Source organism: Quercus suber, unplaced genomic scaffold (genome assembly GCF_002906115.3).
Source record: "Quercus suber isolate HL8 unplaced genomic scaffold, Cork oak 2.0 scaffold_608, whole genome shotgun sequence".
Classification (NCBI taxonomy): domain Eukaryota; kingdom Viridiplantae; phylum Streptophyta; class Magnoliopsida; order Fagales; family Fagaceae; genus Quercus; species Quercus suber.
In genome coordinates, this window is record NW_027070051.1 from 29178 (window position 1) to 53384 (window position 24207).

General features: G+C 36.6%; 2 protein-coding genes across 2 annotated transcripts; one reads left to right on the plus strand and one right to left on the minus strand.

Moving 5' to 3' along the window:
* Positions 1-5687: 5687 nt before the first annotated feature.
* On the minus strand, positions 5688-13484 carry LOC111986104 (protein NRT1/ PTR FAMILY 8.1-like). Its single transcript, XM_024017737.2, is given in 6 exon segments — positions 5688-6416; positions 7313-7433; positions 8510-9084; positions 12734-12953; positions 13106-13212; positions 13290-13484. Coding segments are annotated over 6 exon segments (1791 nt in total). The 5' UTR covers positions 13329-13484.
* A 3368-nt stretch (positions 13485-16852) lies between these two features.
* LOC111986117 (purple acid phosphatase 2) lies at positions 16853-21221 on the plus strand. The gene is made up of 8 exons (XM_024017747.2): positions 16853-17382; positions 17605-17805; positions 17893-18004; positions 18441-18670; positions 18915-19053; positions 19632-19852; positions 20498-20619; positions 20735-21221. Exons 1-8 carry the CDS (start codon positions 17188-17190, stop codon positions 20934-20936), a joined length of 1422 nt encoding a protein of 473 aa, XP_023873515.1. The 5' UTR covers positions 16853-17187; the 3' UTR covers positions 20937-21221.
* Positions 21222-24207: the final 2986 nt, after the last annotated feature.

The following is a 24207-nucleotide window of genomic DNA, read 5'->3' on the forward strand; positions in this document are numbered from 1 at the left end:
GTCCTTGGAATCCCGAACCTGCAGATTATATTCTTCCAGACGAAACCCTGGATTCTGGTCTCAGTGATGGTCGCCAATGCCTCTGCTTCAACCCATTTAGTAAAATAATCAATAGCAACTAGCAAGAATTTTACCTGACTTTTGCCTTGAGGAAGGGGGCCAACGATGTCGATTCCCCATTGTGCAAACGGCCATGGAGATATTATCGTCGTCAGCTTTTCTGATGGCAGGTGTTGAACATTCCCGAACCTCTGACATTTGTCACATTTCTTGACAAACCTTGATGCGTCCTCTTGCATGGTTGGCCAGAAGTACCCTGCTCGCATAATCTTTCTCACCAAGGATCTTGGTCCTGCATGGTCCCCGCAAATTCCTTCATGCACCTTTCTCAGGACGTATTCCGCCTCTCCTTCGTCAACGCACCTCAAGTAAGGCATGGAGAAACCTCTTTTGTATAAAGTGTCATTGAGAATCGTGAATCTGGCAGCTCTCTTCTTGATCTTCCTGGCTTCATCTGTATCCTGGGATAGGTGTCCATCCTGGAGGAAGGACATGATGGGCGTCATCCAGCTACTTTCGCTCTAGACTACGAATGTCAAAATTTCTTCTATGCTGGGGTTTTTCTGTATCTCCATTATCAGGTCTGTCTTTGTTCCTTCCGACGAGGCTATCTTTAAAACTTCGTCTGCGGCCCTATTCTGGCTTCTCGGAATTTGGATGAACTCCACTTTTTCGAATTCTTTCATTAAGTGCTTCGTCAACTTGAGGTATTTCTGCATTCTTTCTTCTTTTGCTTCGTATTCCCCTTTGATCTGCCCAATTACTAACTTTGGGTCATTCTGGACCAGCAGGTTCCTGGCCCCAAGCTCTATCCCGAGCCTTAGGCCTGTCAGAATTCCTTCATACTCAGCCTTGTTATTGGTGGCAGGGAATTTTAGCTGGACTCCATACCTCAATACTTCTCCGTCAGGGGTGGTTATGACTACCCCTATTCCCCCTCTTTTTTGGGGCTGACGAGCCATCAGTTTGCATTGTCCATATTTTGTTTTCGCTGGCATGGCTGGGCTCGTCTAGATAGGTAAACTCAGCGATGAAGTCTGCCAACGCTTGTGCTTTAGTGGCCGTCCTGGGATGGTACTCCACATCGAATTGGCTGAGTTCAATCGCCCATTGGACCATCCTCCCAGCTGCTTCGGGTTTGCTCATAGACTTTTTGATGGGTTGGTCCGTCATCACTAAGATTGGATTTGCCTAGAAGTATTGCCTGAGCTTGCGCGGGGCTACAATCAAAGCAAATGTGATTTTCTCGATCTTTGGATACATGGACTCAGCCCCCTGGAAGGCTTGGCTGACGTAGTAAACTGGGAGCTGTTTCCTATCCTCTTCCCGGATTAAGGTTGCACTGACTGCTGTAGATGATACTGCTAAGTACAAGTACAAGTTTTCACATTCCTTTGACGGGCTTAGGAGTGGCGGGTTGCTAAGGTAACGTTTGAGTTCTTGGAATGCCGCCTCGCATTCGTCGGTCCATTCAAAAGCTTGCTTCAAGGTCTTGAAGAAAGGCAAAAATTTGTCCGTCGCTTTAGAAACGAACCTGTTGAGTGCGGCAATCCGGCCCGTGAGCCTCTGGACTTCCTTGACGGTCTTAGGTGAGGCCATGTTGATTATTGCCTGTACCTTCTCAGGATTTGCTTCTATTCCTCTTTGCAACACCATGAATCCTAGGAATTTTCCAAAGGCAACACCAAAAACGCATTTACCAGGGTTTAGCTTCATCTGGTATTGTTTGAGGGTATTGAACGTCTCTCTCAGGTCGTCTAGATGTGCAAGCTCTTCCTTGCTCTTGACGAGCATATCGTCAACGTACACCTCCATGTTCCTGCCTATCTGCTTGACGAACATTTTATTTACCAATCTCTGGTAAGTTGCCCCAACGTTCTTCAGTCCAAATGGCATTACCTTATAACAGTAGAGCCCTTGACTGGTAATGAAGGCGGTTTTCTCCTGGTCCTCGTCAGCCATTTTTATTTGGTTGTACCCCGAGAACGCGTCCATGAACGTCAACAGCTTGTGTCCAGCTGTAGAGTCTACGAGCTGGTCTATCCTTGGCAGAGGAAAGCTGTCCTTCGGGTAGGCCTTGTTTAGGTCCATGAAGTCCACGCACATCCTCCATTTCCCATTGGCTTTCTTTACTAGGACGACGTTTGCAAGCCAATCTGGATAATATACTTCCCTGATGAAGCCTGCCGCCAATAGTTTGCTCACTTCATCAGTGACAGCTTGGTCTCTTTCGGGTGCAAAGGTTCTTCGTCTCTGCTTGACGAGCTTCCTTCCTGGGTCCACATTCAACCTGTGTTGGATGATTTCGGGAGATATGCCTGGCATGTCGTCATGGCTCCAAGCAAAGACGTTTACGTTCTCCCGAAGAAACTGAATGAGCTTCGTTCTCATCTCAGGGCTCAGGGTTGTCCCTATTCTGGTTGTTTTTGTTGCTTCCCCTTCGATCAGCTTTACTGTTTCTAGTGCCTCTGTTTTTTCTTCCTCTTTCTCTTCTATCGTCCATGTGTGGTTTTCCTTGGCTGCAAACACAGCCTGGTAACACTCCCGAGCTAGAATTTGGTCTCCTTTAACTTCACCGATACCATTTCTGTTGGAAATTTTACCTTCAGGCAGTAGGTAGATGTGGACGCCTTCCACTTGTTGAGCGCTGGCCTCCCAATAATGACGTTATATGACGAGGGACAATCTACTACCAAGAAGCTTATCTGACGAGTCAATTGCCTCGGGTATGTTCCTACTGTTATAGCCAGCGTCACTATGCCTTTGGGATATACCCTGTCACCGCTGAAGCTGACGAGGGGGGAGTCAAACGGACGTAGTCTTCCTGGGTCCAGTTTCAATTGCTGGAATGCAGGAAAGTAGATGATGTCAGCAGAACTGCCGTTGTCCACGAGGACCCTTTTGGTGTTAAACCCTTCTATAGTAAGCATTACGACCAAAGGGTCGTTATGAGGCTGTTTCACTCCTTTAGCATCATTCTCGTTAAAGGTCATATCTTGATCAGTTCGTCTGTACTTTGGTGGGGGCTCCATGTGGACGCTATTCACCTGTCGTTGATGTGCTTTCTTAAGTGACTTGAATGAACCTCCTGTGACGGGCCTCCCTGAGATCGTTTGTATTTCCCTGATCACATTTTGGGGAGGCTGGGACTGACGACTTTCGCTCTTAGACGAGGACTCATGTTGGCCTTTGTTTTCATCTCGGGATTTGCTGTATTCTCCTTTCTTTATAAACTTCTGCAGCTTCCCTTTTCATATCAGTTCCTCTATTTGCTCTTTGAGATCCCTGCAGTCTTCAGTGTAATGGCCATGATCTTTGTGGAATCGACAATACTTACTCCTGTCACAGACGCTAGGGGACGAATGCAAGGGCCGTGGCCATTTAAGGTAGTGTTCATCTTGAATCTGCGTCAGAATTTTGTCAGTGGGCATAACGAGAGGGGTGAATTTTATCGTTCATGGATTTTTATCATCTTTCCTTCTGACTCCGTCATTGGTTCGACGATCTGGTCGGTCCCGCTTTTGCCCCCTACGATCGTCTTCTTTTCTTCCTTTGTCCCTTGGTCTGTCCTCGTCCTTGATAGCAGCCAATGCGTCCTCAGCGTTCATGTACTTCTGCGCCTTGAGGAGCATTTCAGCCATCGTCTTTGGGGGGTTCTTCGCGAGTGAGCTGACGAGATCCCTGGACCTCAGTCCTTCCTTGAAGGTCGTTAATTGCACCATATCGTCGGCTTCGCCTACCTCCAGTGTTTCCCTCGTGAAACGTTTTACATACGACCTCAGGGTTTCCTTTTCTCCCTGCCTGATGATAAGCAAGTGATCAGCGGTTCTCTTTAGTCGTTGTCCCCCAATAAAGTGACGTAGGAAGGCGTTGCTCAACTGCTCGAACGTATCGATGGACAACGTTGGCAACTTTGTGAACCATTCTCGGACAGCTCCCCTGAGTGTAGTAGGGAAGGAACGACACAATATTTCATCTGGAGGCTGTTGAAGCCCCAGGGTCGTCTTGAAGGTGTTTAAGTGATCTTGAGGGTCCTTCAGCCCATCAAAGGGCTCGAGCTGAGGTAACTGAAATTTTGACGACACTGGGCAGTCGAGGACCGCTGTTGTGAATGGCGAATCTGTCGCCCGGACCATCCGATCCACGCTCCGCTCCGTTTTTTCTTTGATGGCATTTCTTGGTTCGTCCATCTCCCTCCTCATCTCCTGAAGAATATCTGAATTTTGCTCTGCGGGAGTGTTTGGCCTTCGATGGTCACTTCTTCTGTTGCTATCCCCCTCATCTTCCTGATTTCCCTTCGAATGATTTTCCTCCTGCTGAAGCCGTAACCTCATTTCTTGGTTTTGCCTAGTCAGTTCTTCAACGGTGGCTGCAAGGGCTTGAACTTGCTGGGCTAGAGTTGCAGAATCTTGATTAGACTCCATCCTAAAAAGGATAAGAATAAGGAACCACTATTTCGAGTCTGAACACGAAAAATATATGTTCCCACAGACGGCGCCAAACTGATGAAGCGTAAGTTCGTCAGTAGAATTGGTCAGATGAAGGCAATCCTCAGCCTGTATGATCGGACTCTCAAAGGTGGTCACCGGTGTGGTGCCTGCCACAAAGCCTTCGATGCCAAAGTCAGAATAAGAAGCTCTCTAAGAAATGGACAATGTAATTGGAAAGAATTAAAGAGATCTCTTAGTATTTTTTTGTGTCTATGTACCTGGTCCTTGGCAATGCGGGAGACTTATATATGTTCTTATGGCCTCTAGCCGTTGGGGTAGTTATGGAGGTCTTAATGCTCCTTTTGGTAACGTCTGGGGCCGTTTAATGTGCCTTCACTGTCCTTTAACGGATTGTACAGTTGTCCCTGTAACCGTTTTGGGTTTGATTGCTTGCATTGAATGGCCTGGATATCTTCGTCAGTAAAGCATATAATTGACTCACCTAGCCAGAGCTTGGATTCGTCCGTATCGATGGGATCGTCTGTGTGTACATGGACTCGTCAGCCTCGTCACATGTGATTGATTTTCTAGATAAGCTTTGGCCTTGGGAATTTTTTTATACAAATAAAGTAGAGTTACACTCATAAGTTGTTGTTTAGTAAGTGATTTTATTTATTTATTTAATATTGTTGATAATGATCAATTTAGATATTAAACTATGAGGTTTTGCTAATTAAGGTTGTTTTTTTAATCCTTTTGGATGGAGAAATTTATAGTTTTTGTAGAGAAATTAGAATAGTTATTTTTAAAATACTGTATAGTGGCACTTAATCAGAAAAACAAAAACAATAGTGAATCAAACAAATAATTGGAAGTGACATATTTTGGCTTTTGTAATTGGATTTTGATTATTTTCTTTTTTAAAATAATTTTTTCACTCATCACGTGAGTCTGCCCCCTAATTTTCATAATAAAAATGCACTTATAAATGATATTTTTTCTATTTCTTTTTCGAAACATACAATACAAGAAAGAAAGTATTTAAATAATTAGATACGTGAAAAAAAAGAAAGAGGGTCAGTTTTTTTTTTTTTTTTGGGTCTTCTTAATTTGTGAGAAGCAAATTGAGCCTTTAGTTTTAAAACAACACAATTCCAAATTGGAAATTCTCCTTCATCAATTATCATCATCCCCTTTTTACTCCATCGAACTCGAGCTCTGAGCCACGAGCTCAATTCTCACATGTCCATCTCTAGGACTAGGACTAGTACCCCTGCCCTTAAAACTCCGAGCCACCAACAAAAACACCAAAAAATTAAGGACATTAATCACTGTTAATATCCAATAAAAGTAATCAAGCCTACTCTTATTTAGATTATTTCTAAGCCACCCTCTATCTTCCCCACCAGTTGCACTAGTAATAATCTTCACCAAGGCAGTACTTAACCAGCTTCCAATCCCAATTTCACTAAGAAACATTGCACTACTAATACTTCGTGTCCCGTCAGTAGCTTCATCGTAAAAGAACTCCAATTGTCCCACGTAAGTAAACACTTCGGCACTCCCCATGAGAAAGAACTGAGGAAGCAACAAAAACACACTCATTGTCGAAGGGTTAGCATTGTCACGACGTTTCTTTTCAACCAAGGCAGCTGAACCCATTGCAAAGATTGAAACAAAGAGTAAAACACCCATTCTTTGCAAGGATGTGAGGCCTCGGGGGTGACCATTGTGTTTGGGAAGAATTGGGACGACGAGTTTTTCATAGATGGGGACGAGGATGAGGGCGTTGACGGCACTGAAGACGGGAATAGAGCCTGGTGGGATTGTGAAGTGGTGGCCGAAGTTGCGGTCCATGGTCCTGGCTTAGCTGATGAAGAAGGTTGAGAGTTGGGAAAATGAGAGGGAGAGAGCAATTGTTGATGCCTATGAAGCACGGGTGCGTTTTGGGACTCGGGTGCGGGTGCGGGTGCAGGATTCGGCTATTTTTGAAAAAGGTGGGTGCGGGTGCAGCGGGACTCGGCGATTAAAAAATTATTAAAAATATTTTTATTTATATTTTTAATATATTGCTAAGCATACTTTTTCGCATTATATAAACATATACCAAATTTAAAAATAATAATAGATAATAACTAAAATATGATGTTCATAAATTAAATACAACCCAAAAAATTGAAACTAAAACATTCCACAAAATTGAATGCTAATTTCAGTTAATTTATCAATTTCAAGCCTAAATATCTATCCAATAATTATAATAATACTGTTAAAATAATTTTACTATTAAAATATTCTTTAAAAAAATTACTATTAAAAATGCAGGCTCAATTTAAATATTAAAATAGTTTTATTATTCATATATTACGTGTGGGCCATAGAAATAAAGCTTTTACACCCAGTCATGTGCTAGGTTCACAAGACAAAAAGAAAACATAAAACAAGGCAAGGAAAAAAACGAAGAAAGGAAAAGAAGAAGAAGAAGAAGCAGCCGCCTCTGCCATGGCCATGAGTTCGCCGATTGAATCGCACAGAGAAGAGAGAGCACACCTGAAGCCGAGCACACCGCAGACTCGCAGAGAGGGAGAGAACAGAGAAGAGAGATGAGTTTCGGCTTGAACCGGCCATATCGGCGGTTTCGGCCGAAACGGCCCGAGTTGAGCCACGTCGGTGCGAGTCAGCTTCGCCACGTGGCAGGACGCAGCCCGACGCGGCACGAACGCGTGGTCAGCAGTGTCTGACATGCGTCACCGTGTCGGGCCGCGTCCGACGCGGGTGCGGCAGCGCCTCTGGCGCCGCGTCCGTGCTTTCCAGGTTGATGCCCATATTAGGAGGACTCTGATGAAGCATTTGAACTCTTCCACTTGGGTTACTGTGCAGAGCCTCCACCGGTTGTTTATGCTAGATTCTGGGTCTGTCACCACTGCTGCTTTGTCCAAAAACCTTCAAAAACAAAACAGCGACAAATGCATTAATTACTCTTTGTTAGGAATAACGAATACTCGCACATTTCTTATTACATACTCACTGTATATATTGTCACATAAATATTAAAATTATGTTTTAAAAACACAATTTTAAAATAAAGTAAGTATGAAGTGGACAATAAAGAGTGTGTAATACGATTTTTTATATTATTAAATTATACGTAAAATTGAGAAAAGTTCTACTATACCCACCATTATGTGAGAGTATGATTATAAATGTTTGATACGCCTCTAATTATCAATTGTCACTATATTTTCACACCTAATTTCAAAATTTGTTGACTTGTGTGATTGTAAGTGATTGATGAAAAGTGATGAGTCGTACAAGTTAGTAATATGCAGAAAATGCTGACCACTCACAATTACAAAAATTAACAAATTGTGCAATTGTGTGTGTTTCTAGAACTATTTATGTTTAATTGCATTTTGCCTCGTGAGGGTCAAATTCAATCCTCACTATATCATAAAATGGGGGCAATGTCTCTTATTGATAAGTAATAGACAGAATGCCCCCTATATTGATGGAAAATTATGAACTTTCAAATTAATTTCTCATGTTTAGAGTTTGTTAATTTCCTATTAAAATTTTGTGATAGATGGAAATAGTGAAAAGTGGAGGTCATTTTACCTATTAAAAACCAATGAATAATATGTTCAATTTTATAGTTTAGGGTAGATTTTAACTTGACCACATAATTTGGGAGGTAAAGTGCAATTGTACATACACTTTTGCATACACATTTTCACAAGTTTTTGAAGTAATAAGTTGTAATTAATTTGAAAGTAATGTTTCATTAATCATAAGTTATTATCTTAAAATTTTGTGAAAATGTGTATCTAGGAGAAATAAAAAGAAAAAGAAGCAGCAGCATATGTTTGAATGTTGTCGGAGAAACTGGATCAAGTTAGAGAAATTTTTATTTTGGGCTATTGGCTGGCCCACATTGAACAAGACTACGACTCAAGCCTATCCAATGAAGTCAAGGATGATAAACCAAATTCAAAGGATCAAGGTCGCAGATTTTAACTCACCTGTATTGTGCAGTGTGAGGTAGTTTGCTAGCACCCAAGATATCAGACTCCTTGGTCTTGACCTTATAAAGATCATATTCACTTCCCACATCAACCCCTCTAAAATGGTTCATCAAAGAAGCCACAATAACCTGAAGAAACCTTGTAAAAGGACTTCCCATTGGCTTCTTGTACCGATAATATCTAAAACCTGCAGCCAGTACAAAAATGGAGCCGACCATAGTTGTTGTGGGAACTCCAAAACCCCAGGTCCAACCTTTCTCTTCTTGCATATACACCAACGGTGTGATACCAAGAAGTGCACCCATGTTTATGGCGAAGAAGAAGGAGTTGAAGAAGGCGTATTTCCTTTGGACTTCTTTTTTATCAGCCTCATCGAATTGGTCAGCACCAAAGGATGAGACACAAGGCTTTATACTACCAGTTCCGAGTGCTATGAGGGCAAGCGCACTGTAGAGGAATAGTGTTTGTTCATCTGAGGCTGAAGCTGGGCTACATGGTGGTACTGTGCTACGAGTGCATGAAGGTGGACGTAGGCTGTTTATGGAGGCTGAGAGTGTCAACAAAACCATTCCCTGATATATGAGTAAGATGATAAATTAAAAAGGGATAAATATTGTTGCACACAATTTTACACACAACTAAAAATGTAATTGAATTCAAAATCATGACTTCAACTATCGAATTCAAAGAGTTTCAACTTATGGCATTCACTCTTGACGATAACTCTTTATTAACAGATCAAAACAACAATCGGTTCTTGGTATAAGTGGAGATTGAACTTAGATCTCTTATTCAAGCATCAGAGATGATAGCTCTTTATGAACAGACCAAGATATCAATCGATTTTTAGTATAGACGGGGATTAAACTTTAATCACTTATTTAAGCATCAAAAACTTTACTAATTGAGTTAATCAGAACTTAAAGTTACTTTTTCCGTTGTATGTAATAATTTGTGCATTAAAGTGAATGTAATAAGAGTTTACACTGTGTCTGGATGTGGGGGAAACCCTTTGGTTTACGCCATCCAATAATACTACGCCACATCATCAATTATTAAAAAATTGAATACAGTTAGCAAGAAACAAATGCCATTTCACATAACAAAATCCCATCTCCTCCTTTCTAATTTCTATCATTCAAGTCAAAATAAAATCTCATCTCTTCCTCACACGAAACACCAATCCAGCAACCCGCCACACACATGCCAGAGTTGCTGCCTTCACCACCACCTAATCTTCTCTCCCTTTCTCTACAACAAATTTGAACCAACATTAAATTAAATTTGTAAATAGTACCCAATCAATTTCCAGCACACAATAATCTCAAAAGTTGGAATGAAACCTAAAGAACTCCACAAGAAGGAACTTTGAAGTTTGAACACCAATTTTATGTACCAATAATGAAATTTAAAAAACTCATTTCATGAAACCCCCAAAATACAACAAAAATACAATAAACCCACCTAAATTTCCTCTAAAATAGAGCAATTCAAAAGTGATCCAACTAAAAAATCGTACAGATCATTTTAAATAAACCATAAGTTTTGGATATCATCAAACCCTAAAGTCACCATCCCAATCTCCATCTTTGTGCACACACAATGAACCACCAAGTCACCAATCCATTGTCACAGAAAATCCTTAAAACCCACAAAAAGCCCATACCCTCAAATTCGAATCAAACCATATACAACATATGTTTTTGTGGAGAGTGGAATATTAGATAGGACGACGACAACGGCAGCAAATTTTGCGGCATGTGGTGGCATATGGCAACATGGGTGATAGGGTGCTGGCTTCTCTGTTCTTGAAGACTTGAATGATGGAAATGAGAGAATTTGAGATTTTGATTTCTGAAATAGGATTGTGTGTGTAGAAAGTTGTATTTAATTTTTTTATTAAATGCTGACATGGTGTTATATTATTGGTGGTGTAATCCAAGGTCTTTATGCCACATCCGGATAGAATTTAAACTTGTCATAAACACCTCTCAATTGGAAGACAGCAAATAATCTCAAAGAATAAAGTTGGATCTACTATCATCTATTGATTGTAGGCCTGTGGTACAGACGTAATATGGGCTTTCGACTATCCAGTCCAGCACTAATTATAGCTAAAGGTCTTTGTTAAGGACTTGAGCCGTATTTCATTTAGCACAATAGAATTCTTGTTTTTTTTTTTTTTTTCCTTACAAAAACATTCTAAGAAATGACTTCTTTTTTTTTTTTTTTTTTTTGGGTGTGATTGCAAACTTGCAACCTTGAAAATGAGTTCTAAATTATTATTATTATTTTTTCCTTGCATGTTAAATCATTAATATTTTGTATAATTTTATCATTATATAAACAAAACTCTTATTCACGGAAATAAACTCTAAATTGAAAAGAAATTTCTATTTTTTGAACCATTTGAGGCTCTCAAATGGGAAAAAAAAATCCCAAAAATCTGATTCTGTATTAAAAATTAAGTTGGAAAGAGATTCACTTGAGCAAAAAAATGCCATTTAGAAAAGAAGAAAAAAAGTCAATAATGTCTGAATGTCAATATGTGTGTAAAACACCCTTAAAGTTTAGACCTCAAATTACAAAATATAAATTCAAGCTTATTATCAAACAATTAATGTGCGGAACATGAACATAAGCCAAACACAGAATTGATAAGCAATCTAAGCCAAATATAATCACATCCACAACATAAAATAAATGGCAAAGATAAAGGAAGAGAGATGCAAATACAAGGACAACACTCGATGTGTTATCGAAGAGGAAACCGAAGCTCTCAACTTAAAACCTCTCCGCCACCCTCCAAGTGGTCAATAATCCACTAGAAAATGTAGTTGGGATACATGAACTGTAATAGACCCTCCAAGCCTAATCTACCCAGGTACCTAAGCCCTCCAAGCTTTTTGCTCCAACGAGGTTGTGCCGAACCTTTTTCTTTTCTAGCTTACCAGATTCTGCTATAACCCATTGCATCAACCAATAACCATTGGTCCCTTCCAAATTGCTTCCCTTAGCACCAAATGAACCTTCTCACAGACGTGGGTGTGATGAAAAAAGGATTTGATCAAGAGCCTCTCAAGGATGTATCAATGGAGAGGAAGAGAGTAGAGGAATTTGAAAAGTCTCTTAGTGAAGATTAGGGATGAGACAATCTTGTTTTTCTCTAGGGTTTCTCTCACAAAATTCTCTCTGGAAGCTCTTTACATTTCGTGGGTATAAGGGTCTATATATAGTGGTGTGTGTTTGGAATACGACGAGTCAGTTTTTCCCAAACAGAGCTGGTTGGTGGCTTGGCCACGCAACTGGTCCAAATCGCGAGTTCAAGTTGCGAGATAACGGCCTGGCCAGCCTGGGACTTTTGTCCTGTAGTGCGACAGCTGGCGTAACCCTTCACCTCCTCGTATGCTTCTCACGTGCACAGTATTTGGCAGCTTGCAAGCCGCAACTCCCTACTTCTTTGCACACAGATGAGCAACTCTTCACACTCTCTTCACACACTACCCTTACATAAATCCCACTTAAATACAGGATTATTAAATGCTAAATTACAAGCAAATTGGCACAAAATAAAACCAACAAGATGGTTGATAAATTTCAACCTTACAATGTCAATCGGGCAACAATGGTCAACAGTTAGTCAATAAAAAGAGAATTAAAAAAAAAAAAAAAAAGTTACCATTGAGAGAAATGTTTATGGTGTGGAGTTTATTTGTGGCTATTTGTAATATTTTGCATTTTTAAAAAACATTATTTACTTTTAATTTGTAGTCAAATAAGAGATCTACGGTTTAAATTATATCTGTATTAAAAACTAATAAGCGTCTTAGCTTAATAATAAAAAACAATTATCATGAAACATACATCATAAGTTGAAATTATTTAATTAGGGCTTGTTTGATAAGAGATTTTTAATAACGTTGTTATTATTTTGTGAAAATATATGTGGGTGATAAAATATGTAAAAATACATATAATATTGTTTAAACACTGAAGACCCTTGAACAATATTAACAGTCACCCCTTAATCTCTATAAATACAGAATACTATTGTACCTAACACTAACAAATTCTCAGTGATGCAGCCCAAGAAAAGCCCATTATTGGCTCGTGGGTCTAGCCAGTAACCACTAACTGGCAATAAGCCCACGATAGGTTATATAACTTGTCACAATCTAGGATGGAAAGGACTAGGATTTACAGCTTTGTTTATCTACTTACCACAGCATAGATGCAGGAGAAGATGATGATGGTTTTGAAGCGGCCCAAATAAGCATCAGCCATGAAAGCTCCAAAGATTGTTAAAACATAAGCAGCTCCAATCCAATCAGTCACATGAGTAGCAGCAGTAGGAATCGACTGGTGCATCTCAAATATCAAATAAGTCACCATGTTCACCGCAATTGCGAAAAAGGCTAACCTCTCAGCCACCTCGTTCACTGTAATCAAACACACAATTCACCCTTTGTCACATCTATACAAAACGATAATACTTGTTGCATACAAACTGTTTTACACCGTATATGAATAGAAGATTATAAAAGCACATAAAATCATAATAAAAATTGCTTAGCTGGTGATTGTAAAAATCCTATGATAAACGGAGAGGCCTTCCATCCTCCAGTTTTTAGCTTATTGGCAGTCCTCCCTTGAAGATTGACACATCCATTGCTTACCAAACTCGTTGAAAGGCTTCCTTCCTACAAAATGGACATGTTAATTAGTAGAGAAAACTTTGATTTGGTTGTATAGATGACCTTTATTCTAGTAAATTTACCACTTCAAATTTTTCCATAGAGGGCTGAATAAAGGACATGTCATATGTTTGACCACCTGGTTTGCTGCTCTCCTTGATCCAGGCTCAGTGTTTGAGTTTCCTTGGTAGATATTGTGCCTTCTGCAAGAAATCCAACAATGAAATGAAAAGAAAAGCCAGTAACTCGTATTTAGTTTTTGTTGTTACGTTTGACCGGTATGCTTTGGAAGTTTCCACCAAGTCCCTAAATGAAAGGAAGGCTCTAACGTATGTTACAAAAGTTTCAAAACAGCTTTTTATAAGTAACAAAGGTGAGCTTTTTTGGGGTCAAAATAGCTAAAAATAGCTCTAACAAATGTCGCAAAATAAGACAAGTTGTTGATGATTACAATGATTGAGTGTGATTAATTTAAACATGAAACTATAAGATACTGGAACTCTTCAAACTGCCGACCCAAGATTTTGATACTAGTAGGCCGGACAAGTTTTCTGGTTGTATTGGTCAAAAACAATCTTTGTGGAATAGATTAGAATATGTCTTCTTCATGTTAGACAAACAGTACTCTATCTGTCACTTTCCACCATTATTTCACTAAATTTGAATAATAATGAATGAGTACATTTCTAAAACACACAGATGTGCACGCATTTTTAGCCATGATTTGAAGTACAAAGATTGTGCTATGAAATCTGTTGATCTATGACACAAGTTTTAGATGGAACTTACATACAGAAAAGATCTTCATCAGTGCAAAGTCTACGGTGTGATTGTAAATGATGTGCTCTGAAACGATGATCGATCATAAAATGTAATCTTTTAGAATATTAGACCCTGGTTTTCAAAAGAAGCATGATCTTTATATGGTATTTAATTACGTTTAGTTAGCAGCCTTATCCCCAATTATGGTATTAAATTACAATATATCTATAGTATTTAGCGTTATACGGCCCTCAATTATGGAATTTATTTATGACACATTCCTATAATATTTTAAGATAATCCTCAATAAATACTAGCTTAAATGGTAACTTTTTTTTTTTTTTTGGTAACAATCTCCAGAACTTTGCCATAGCTTGCCACGTGAGTTGTGATTGGTGAAAAAAAAAAAAAATATATATATATATATAGATCCACGTGAGCGAATTATAGTAAAAGTTGTAAAAATTATTATGGTAGTAGACTTTTTGAAATTACGGGGTTAAAGTTATAAAAATTGTTATGTCTTACCTAACAAATCTGCATTATGGCTCTTTTCACCATCAATAGTTTAGAGTTGTAACCTGCAATTAAAGATTAGGACTCTGCACGGGTGGCAATTAAGACACATTTTAGCACAAGAAGTGATAATGTTCATGATATCCACTATTGATTGAGTTGTGGTAAGACCACCAAAAATGGCACAACTTTGTGCCACAACTCGCCACATGGCGAGTTATGATACATGGCGAGTTGTGACTGGTGAAGGAGTGTCTGTGGGCCATGTGGGGACACACCTTCACCAATTACAACTCGCCACATGGCGAGTTATGGCACAAATGGTCTCAGCATTTTCCCTACTAGTTTAACATCTACTTGTACAATGATTCTGAGAATCCCTGGGTTGGTAGACCCAAAAAGACACTCAATGCTTCCCAAAATCTCTAGCTCAAGGGGCATCCTCTCTCTCTCTCTCTCTCTCTCTCTCTCTCTAAGCATTTGGAGCAAAGTCTTAGAAGCATTCCTAAATATAGGGCAAACAACTTCCAAGATGACTCTTCTCTGTTTAAGAGGCTTTGGTCGAGAGGGTTTCATGACAAGATAGGCAAAGAAAGATGAATACCAATAGAATAGACTATAGAGTTGATTTTGCAAAGCCCACTTTCAATTGGGTAGATTATGATGAGGGATAATCAAATCAAGGGCAATTTGGTAGGACAAAACAATCTATTTAAATCATTAAATGGTCAAGGTCTTATGAGCTTCGCTCCACTCCACTATGCCCATAAGGCCCCCAACTTAAAGTCCTAATAACAAATATGAGTCAAATCCAAAACCATTATGTGATGAGGCCTGGGTTAAACAGTCCTCTGATTTTGAGAAGCAATGCTTTGGCATAGCTCTAATGATTTTTAAGAGTTGAAAGAGATATCTTTTTTAGTTGGGCATCCTAGACATCTACAAGTCTGTTTGAGTATATCATATTCCTTATTGAGTGATCTCATAAGGGATCCAATGTGAGTCCCATTATCATCCCAAAACTTATGGATCGCATGCCATTTTAATCATCCAACTTGAGCCTTTGGCACAAATCTTGTTGGTTTTGCATAAGTTAGCTAAGATAATAGACTTTCTTTTTGAGGAACTTTGATTATTAAGATATTTTGTTGAGACCCAAACCTTTTGCAAGGAGGGTCTTGTTACGAAAACTGGACCTTTGATTCTTAGACCTCCTTAAACCTTTGGTGTGGACCGTGTGGTGATGGTATCCTTACTCTTTTATTTTAAAAATCGGATGTTGCAATATGCTATTAGGGGATATAATTAGCACCGAAACCTTTTAGAATTTATATCTAAAATTTTATTGTTCAATTTCATATGTAATTAATGAATTTTCAAACAATTTTATGTGGGAGAAATTGTCTTAAAAAGTAGTTCATTTGCACATTGAATTTGGTTTGGAGTCTTTTGGACTCTTTGTTCATATAGCTAGCACATATCTGTCTCTCATTGTCTCAACCAATTCATTGTTGTTTTCATTGGTATTGACCTGCCCCAACAGCCACGCGACACTAAGCACGTAAAATTACCTTCATTACAATCCGTCAACTACCCTTCTACAGTACGACTCATTGGATTTAATTAAAATCCGACCCTTGTAGTGCAATACAATGCAAAATGACTCACCAACAGCAACCGCATTGCACCGTGGACATTCTTATAAAAGGTTATATAGTATTTATAAAATTCTAAGAGCATGTTTGATAGACTGTAATAGGCACTGTAATGTAATAGTTATTTATTTGATTTAGTTTGGTTATATTTTTATTACAAGGAATAGTCATTCCTTATGAATAGCTATTCTTTAAAATGAGGAATAACTATTTTTCTTTAAAATGTGGTATTAATTATTTCTTAGTAAGTGTAATAATTTCAAAATTTAATATATTTCTAAATAAACAAATTTTCCATATACATCTAATAATTATAAAAATAAAAAATCATAGAAAATAATACATATCTCTCTTAAATTTAAAAATAACAATTTTTAAGGAGATATAATTATATGAGTAAGATATTTTCTAAAATAAATGTTAAGTTTCATTCTAATGTTATAACTCACATTTAATGTACTAAACGTACCCTAAGTAATTACTAGTCAAAATTAAGTTGCTTAAGAATTAATGAAACAAAATTATATCACAAAACTTACAGCCTATATATATATATATATATATATAGAAAAATCATGCTTCAATAATTCGGATGAAAAATATGGAATAATTGCATATTCTTTTCAAATAGTGAATATTCGATGCTTCTTTGACAAATCACATGCAGTTTGGGACTTTGTTTATTTGACTTACAGTTAGCCATAAGCGTACAGACAGAGTCAGACGCAGCAACTCGCCAACTTCTATATGTGCCATCAACAAGTACTTTCATTTGTTTCTAAAAAAAAAGGTACTTTCAAGTTTCATCAAATATCTCTAACAAAAGTTACAAAACGTTGCCTTCTCTTGTCCACAACTACTTCATTCAGCTTCTATTTTTCTCAGTTCTACCATGGTAAAAAACCAGTATATTCTTAACAAAACATGAATATTCCTTAGTGCCCATCGCATATGCTATAAATTATGAAACAAAAATTTATACTTTAGTTGGGTTTAGAACTTTGTGGGTGTGTATTTTTTTGTGGCTAATTGGATTTTGGATTGGAAGATGGTGATGGGAGTAGTGAGTTGGGACCATATTGTTCTTGTTACTCTCTTTCTTGTGTTTTTTATTTTGAGTGATTTAGAGCTTTGTAATGGTGGAATAACTAGTAGTTATGTGAGAAATGATGACTTATCTCTGGATATGCCAATAGATAGTGATGTGTTCAGAATTCCTCCTGGTTACAATGCGCCCCAGCAGGTATGTTTCCTAGTCTTTCACCTCCTCGTATTCAAATTCATCTGTCTATATTATCGAATATTAATCATTCGAATGAATCGAATTTTACAACTTCCTATAATTTCTATGATTATTGTCATGTTGGTTTCCAAAACTGAAAGCTCACTTAATTCAATCTAGTACCATATAATGAATTTAATTGAACTTCAAAGTTTTCTAATTTTGGAGAATTTGGGTGTGAAGGTCCATATAACACAAGGGGATCATGAGGGTAAGGGTGTGATTGTCTCTTGGATTACCCCAGAAGAACCTGGTTCAAGTACAGTGCTTTACTGGGCTGAAAATAGCCAGCATAAAAGCCAGGCTAATGGGTTTTTTCTTACCTACAAGTTCTTTAATTACACTTCTGGTTACATTCATCACTGCTCCATTAACAATCTGGAGGTGTGTACTTTCCCTAAGTTCTTTTTTTTTTTTTTTCATGATCAAGATATGATAGGCCTTGGCAACTTAATTTTATGAATACTGTAGTTTGACACCAAGTATTACTATGAGGTCGGGATTGGGAATACGACAAGGAAGTTTTGGTTTAGAACTCCTCCTAGAATTGGCCCTGATGTTCCTTATACTTTTGGCCTGATAGGTAATTCTATTACATGCTCTCATTTTACTGTCTTCTTGAAGTACTTTTCTAGCTATTTTTGGGAACTAATGAATGTGTGCTTAGCATTGTTGGAGTTCTTTTCTTGCTATTTTTAAAGTGAATATTACTTTCCTCTTAATAGAAAAATATAGTACTTCAAAAGTACTCAATGTCTGTTATATCCAGGGTTAAACCTTGGTCTCCTAAGTTTCATTAAAAGAACAAATTTTATAGTGTTCAACCTGACATGTATGTTAATGTAAGAAATTAGTAACTCTAATATAGATTTACTCACTCAATCATTTTATATCCAGGGTTAAACTTTGGTCCTAGTGTTTCATTAAAGGAATAAATTTTATAGTGTTCAACCTGACATGTATGTTAATGCAAGAAATTAGTTACTCTAATATAGATTTACTCAATCATTTTGGAGCAGGGGATCTTGGTCAAACTCATGATTCAAATAGGACACTTACCCATTATGAATTAAACCCAACAAAAGGGCAAACAGTATTGTTTGTTGGAGACCTCTCTTATGCAGATGATTATCCATTACATGACAACAACAGGTGGGATACATGGGGAAGGTTCATAGAGAGAAATGCTGCTTATCAACCTTGGATATGGACTGCGGGGAATCATGAGATCGATTTTGTTCCTGAATTAGTATGCATCTATGCCAGCTTTTGATTCTTCTTGACAGAGTTGTGTATCTCTGGTTTGATCATTCTTGACTGCTTGAATTTTGTGTGCAAAGCTTGGTGCTTGCTATTTCTCTTTAATATAACCAACTAATCTTTTTGTTCAAAAGCATACAGTACTTGGTTATAATATCCTTAGTGTAGTGACAGATGCTTTTGCAAAGAGTTGTGATAATTTGGTTTATGAAATAATGGTGATTTTGTTGCAGGGTGAACCTAAACCATTTAAACCTTATACAAATCGTTATCATGTACCATATAAAGCATCAGAGAGTACGTCTCCTTTTTGGTACTCCATCAAGAGAGCTTCAGCATATATCATTGTTATGTCTTCCTACTCAGCTTTTGGTAAATATTTTTACTTTTCCGTTATTATTTTTACTGTCGTTGTGAGGTTCTTGTCAAACAAGCCAGACAGTTAAAAATATTGACATTTGACATGAAAAGTTAAGCTCATGTTTTCTGCTGCTTCAATTCTAGGCAGTTATAACATATCACTGTGTGAAAGCAACTTGTAAATTTTTTGGTGAGCGCCTGTCTGGATATTAGCTTGGCTCAGGGATAATGATTTGGAGTGGTTAACTTGCTGATTTGATAGATTAAAGGGAAGTGAGACTGTTACACTAATAGTTCACAATACATACCACCATATCTAGAGACTAGCAAAATTGATTCAAGAAGGGGTCATATAAGCTTTGTCAATAAGTGAAGTCTACCCAAACCCACCATGTTCTACTGTTTTACATTATTTTGTGCTGTAGAGAAGGGCTTTGAGGGCTGTGAGTCTTATTGACAAGGGTATAGTAAAGTTGCTTGTATCAGGCAGGGATATATGAAAGTGTGCTAGTGTCTGAAACTTTATCAAACTCTGTTCATCAAAAGGTTTTTTATTGAGGAAAATAAAAGAATGAAACTTTTATCTGCAGGGAAATACACTCCTCAATACAAATGGCTTGTGAAGGAACTGCCCAAAGTGAACAGGACTGAGACACCATGGCTTATTGTTTTTATGCATTGTCCATTATATAGTAGTTATGTACATCATTACATGGAAGGGGAAACCATGAGAGTGATTTATGAAGAATGGTTTGTGCAGTATAAAGTTGACGTTGTCTTTGCTGGTCATGTTCATGCCTATGAACGATCTGTAAGTGCAAAATCTCCTTTACACTATAGTTGCTATATTCTTTTGAAAATCCCTTCACGTTGTGCAGAGGTGCCTTCTATTGAATCTTTTAAATCAGAAAAAGCACAATCTTTCTTTTCTACTAAAAGTTCCATTTTTTGCTCTGTCTTTTCCTTTGTAATCAATGAGAGCCACTGATGATTCTTCTATATACCTACTAAAGACAAGGTATAAAGGTCCTCCAAGCAATATATTATTCAATCAAGTTTATGATTCAAGAGATTATAACCATTGTATAGAATATTTTTCCTAGTTGAGGCCTCTTTACAGTTGAGAACCCACTCTATGTTACATTCAATATTCTGAGAACCTTCCTCATATAGTGTTAACAATTGCATACATGTCCTGCTTCAGATAGATTTCTATAGTATACTTTTCTTTTAGATTTAAAGAGTTGACATAATTTGGGGAAGATAAGTCAATGCATGTTCTGAAATATTTACAGATTACATTGACTTTTTACTTGGATGATTAAGATAAAACTTGTTTCTTTAAGTACACCTTTTTCTTTTTAAATTTACAAAAAAAAATAATAATAATAAAAACATGGGAAATAAAATATGTAACTGTACTATTCTAACAATTACAATTTGTTTGGAAATGCAGGAACGGGTATCAAATATCGCATACAACATTGTAAATGGCTTGTGCACTCCCATTAGTGACCAATCTGCCCCAGTGTATATAACCATTGGAGATGGAGGAAATCTAGAAGGATTGGCGACCGAGTACGTATAGTAAATAGAGGATTTGTCTTCTAGGAAATAATTTCTTTACTACTATTAAGATGTTATTGAACTGATTGAAATTTACCTCTGCTAATTGGATTTTTCAACACTGTAGGATGACGGAGCCCCAGCCAAGCTACTCAGCTTACCGAGAAGCTAGCTTTGGGCATGGAATTTTAGATATAAAGAACAGAACTCATATGTATTTTGGTTGGCATCGTAATCAAGATGGTTATGCTGTAGAAGCTGACTCTGTATGGTTGCTAAACAGATATTGGATTTCCTCAGAAAGATCATCTGTAGCAGCGTTACGATAAGGGTCATTTTCTAGTCTGTAATAAGCTACTGATACCATGTAAAATGCACATTTCTCCTCTTTCATAGTCTTGCCTTCTTTTTGCTTTGCTATCTGGTGTCACTATGGTGAGGACATGTGTAGAACTACTTTAAAAACTATTGAAAAGTTTGCAGGTAAGTTAGAGTTAATTGTGAATAATAGTGATATTGTTTGGAATATTTGTCAACTGTTGTAGACACTATTTGATTATATATATGTATGGATTAAAATTAAATTATTATGGATGTAAAATTTGCAGTTTGAACTTTGAACGTTGGTTTAGAGGTAAACCCTGCAGGGCAATCAGGTTTTTATCCGCTCCCAAGAATTGTTGTTGAAATATATCTGCACTGTTTCAGTTCTTAATTTTCTGTGACTAAGAACCAAACAATATAACCCGCTGTCACATTATTCTGGGATTTTTTTTTTTTTTTTGGGAGAAACTATTATTCTGGGATGTTAATGGTCTAATTTTGACCCTATGTGTTTTGATTGCTTTTATATCAATTGAAAAATCTTATTTTTACCCTCAAATAATTTATGCAGTGGAATAAATAAAAATTAATATAACAAAGTTTATGAGGAATTCCATACACAAACATTTATTGATATATATTAGTCACAAATATCATATATTAAACCTAAGAAAATAATAATAAAAGTGGTAAAAGAATTCACAAATTTGGTAATAAAGTAGAAACCAAGGAAAAAAATCTATTCAATGAAAAACCACTCCAAGACACAAACAATCCAATGGAAAATTCACTATATATCAAAACTTCTAATACCAGCTTTTATATATATATATATATATATATATAAACATGAGGGTATATTTACTATTATTCCTAAACTTAAAAGAAGTGAAGGAAAAGAAATTAAGTTTTTGAATGCTGGTCCATTCTCATAGAAGGAAATTATGTGGTAAATCCAATGGACTACACCATACTCTTAACAAATGTGGGTTTCACATATGGGATCACCTTATTCTAGAGGAAGGAGTGGTACACCATATGCACAAATAAATTTATTTTCAAAGGTTCTATTATATTCTTTGATTATATAGGGATTTGGCGGTTTATGGTTAAAAAAAAATAAAAATAAAAAATAAAAAAATACCCAAGCTTATAGAGGTGAGATTGGAATAATTTAGGCATGTGAGGATTCAATAGTTGAAAAGAAGAATTAGCTTGATGCAATTCAATTGTTAATACATGGCACCCAGTTGTTTATACATGCCACCCAATTTTTTACGTTATATTTGCTTTGTTATATTGGAATCCATGTGTTAAAATGTTGTATTCAGTCCCTCAAAAAAAAAAAAAAAAAAAAGTCTCAAATTCCAAGGAAATTAAAATTTTGAAATCAATTGTTAAACAATCAAATTCCAATCTAAATTACATAATCCAGTTGTCCAGATTCCATTGCTATCAAGTTTCAACACATTTTAATTCTTTCTATCTTTTTAACCCACAATTAATACCTCTAGAACGACTGGATCCCAATGAATTCCTCTATCTCTCTTTGTCAAAATTGTTGAGAATCTAAACAATTAATACATAACCTAGTTAATCAACCACAATTAAAACCATCTCTCTCAATTGTGGACAATTGACCGAGTTATGTATTAACTGCTTAGAATTTCAACAATTGAAAGAGAAAAATAAGGTTGAAATTTAGGTATATTTGAGTTCTGCAATTAAATTCAAACACACTATTGTACTGATCAATTGAGCATATATAATATTATTTTTTTCAATAAAAATTAAATTCAACATGTCATGTGAGAATGCAGCTGTTAAACTCTCACATAAAAAACCGAATCTAACGTAACAAATTAGGTGTCATGCATGCATGAAATTCGGTTTTGATCTCATCTAATTTGTTTTTTCAACTTTTGAATCCATCAAATTTGACGATATTGTTTCAATCTCACCCCCAAAATTTAAGGTGATTTTTCTACCCTAACCATGAACAGTCAAATCCACCATCAATTCAATACTTTAGCCGCTAGTCGATATGATATCTAAGCCAATGATGGAGAAAGCAAAATGTAGCTCACTAGCTAGCTCTAGGTTTTTAAAATGATGAAAAGTAAAATTATTGGATGCTCTTATAACACGGTGATGTGGTGCTCATTTATCTCACATTGATAGTTGATTCCACTATTTTGTCCCCCCCCAAAAAAAAAAAAAAGAGATAGTCGATTATACTATGAATTTAATTATTGATACCATCTATGAATAGAAGAGGAGAGAGAGAACACCATATTACTATACTCCTAGGACACTTAATAATTACTCGAGATGATAATAAATACTTATTCTAAAACTCTTTATTAGCTATACGAATCTATTATGGTATTTGATCTATAGTATCTAAGATGCGAAGGATTACATATTTATTGCCTTCAACCAAAAAAAAAAAAAAACAAAACAAAACAAATATCTCATCCAAAAAAAAAAAAATTTATATATATATATATATACAGACATATATTATTAGATTCTTTACTTTTTTAATTAAAAAAAAATTGTGTGAGATGGGACGTGATGGAAGGGGATGGACAAAGCCGACTCAACAACTTTGAGGGCCTTAGGCGAAAATTTTAAGTGAAGTCTTTTTTATATTTAAATATTAATTAAATAATATGTATTGAATTTTTTATTTAAAATCTATTTTTCTTACTTTTTGAGATGCAAAATTACTAAAAGTAAAATTTAAGTATAGAATAATAGAACCTGGTTATTATAATTTTTCTAAAGCAGTGACCACTTTAAAGTCTAAACCTGCACAAATAAAAATTAATTTATTATATAGTTCAATAAATTAGTATCACTATAAAACAATGAATTGATATGATACACATCAATTATTAATTGGTGTGATAATTTATAATAATTGATAAAATAAGAGAATGCATTAAAAAAATGTGATAAATTATTAATTAGTATGTAGTGGGACTAGCTGTGATGTGTTGTGGGCTTTGGGCAAACTGTGCAGTGCTGTGTGCACTGTGCAGTCTTGTTTGCACAGCCCACAGCATGTGTGCAGTCTTGTCTTAACTATTTTTGTTTTTTTCCTTTTAATTTTCTGCATTTTAAGATACAATTGGACTTTTTTAATACATTTTATTGATCAATAAAAATATTTAAATTTTTTTTAATTAAAATATATAGAGATAAATATATTATATATATTATATATATATATATATATATATTATAACTGGGGGCTTTCTTTTATTTGGG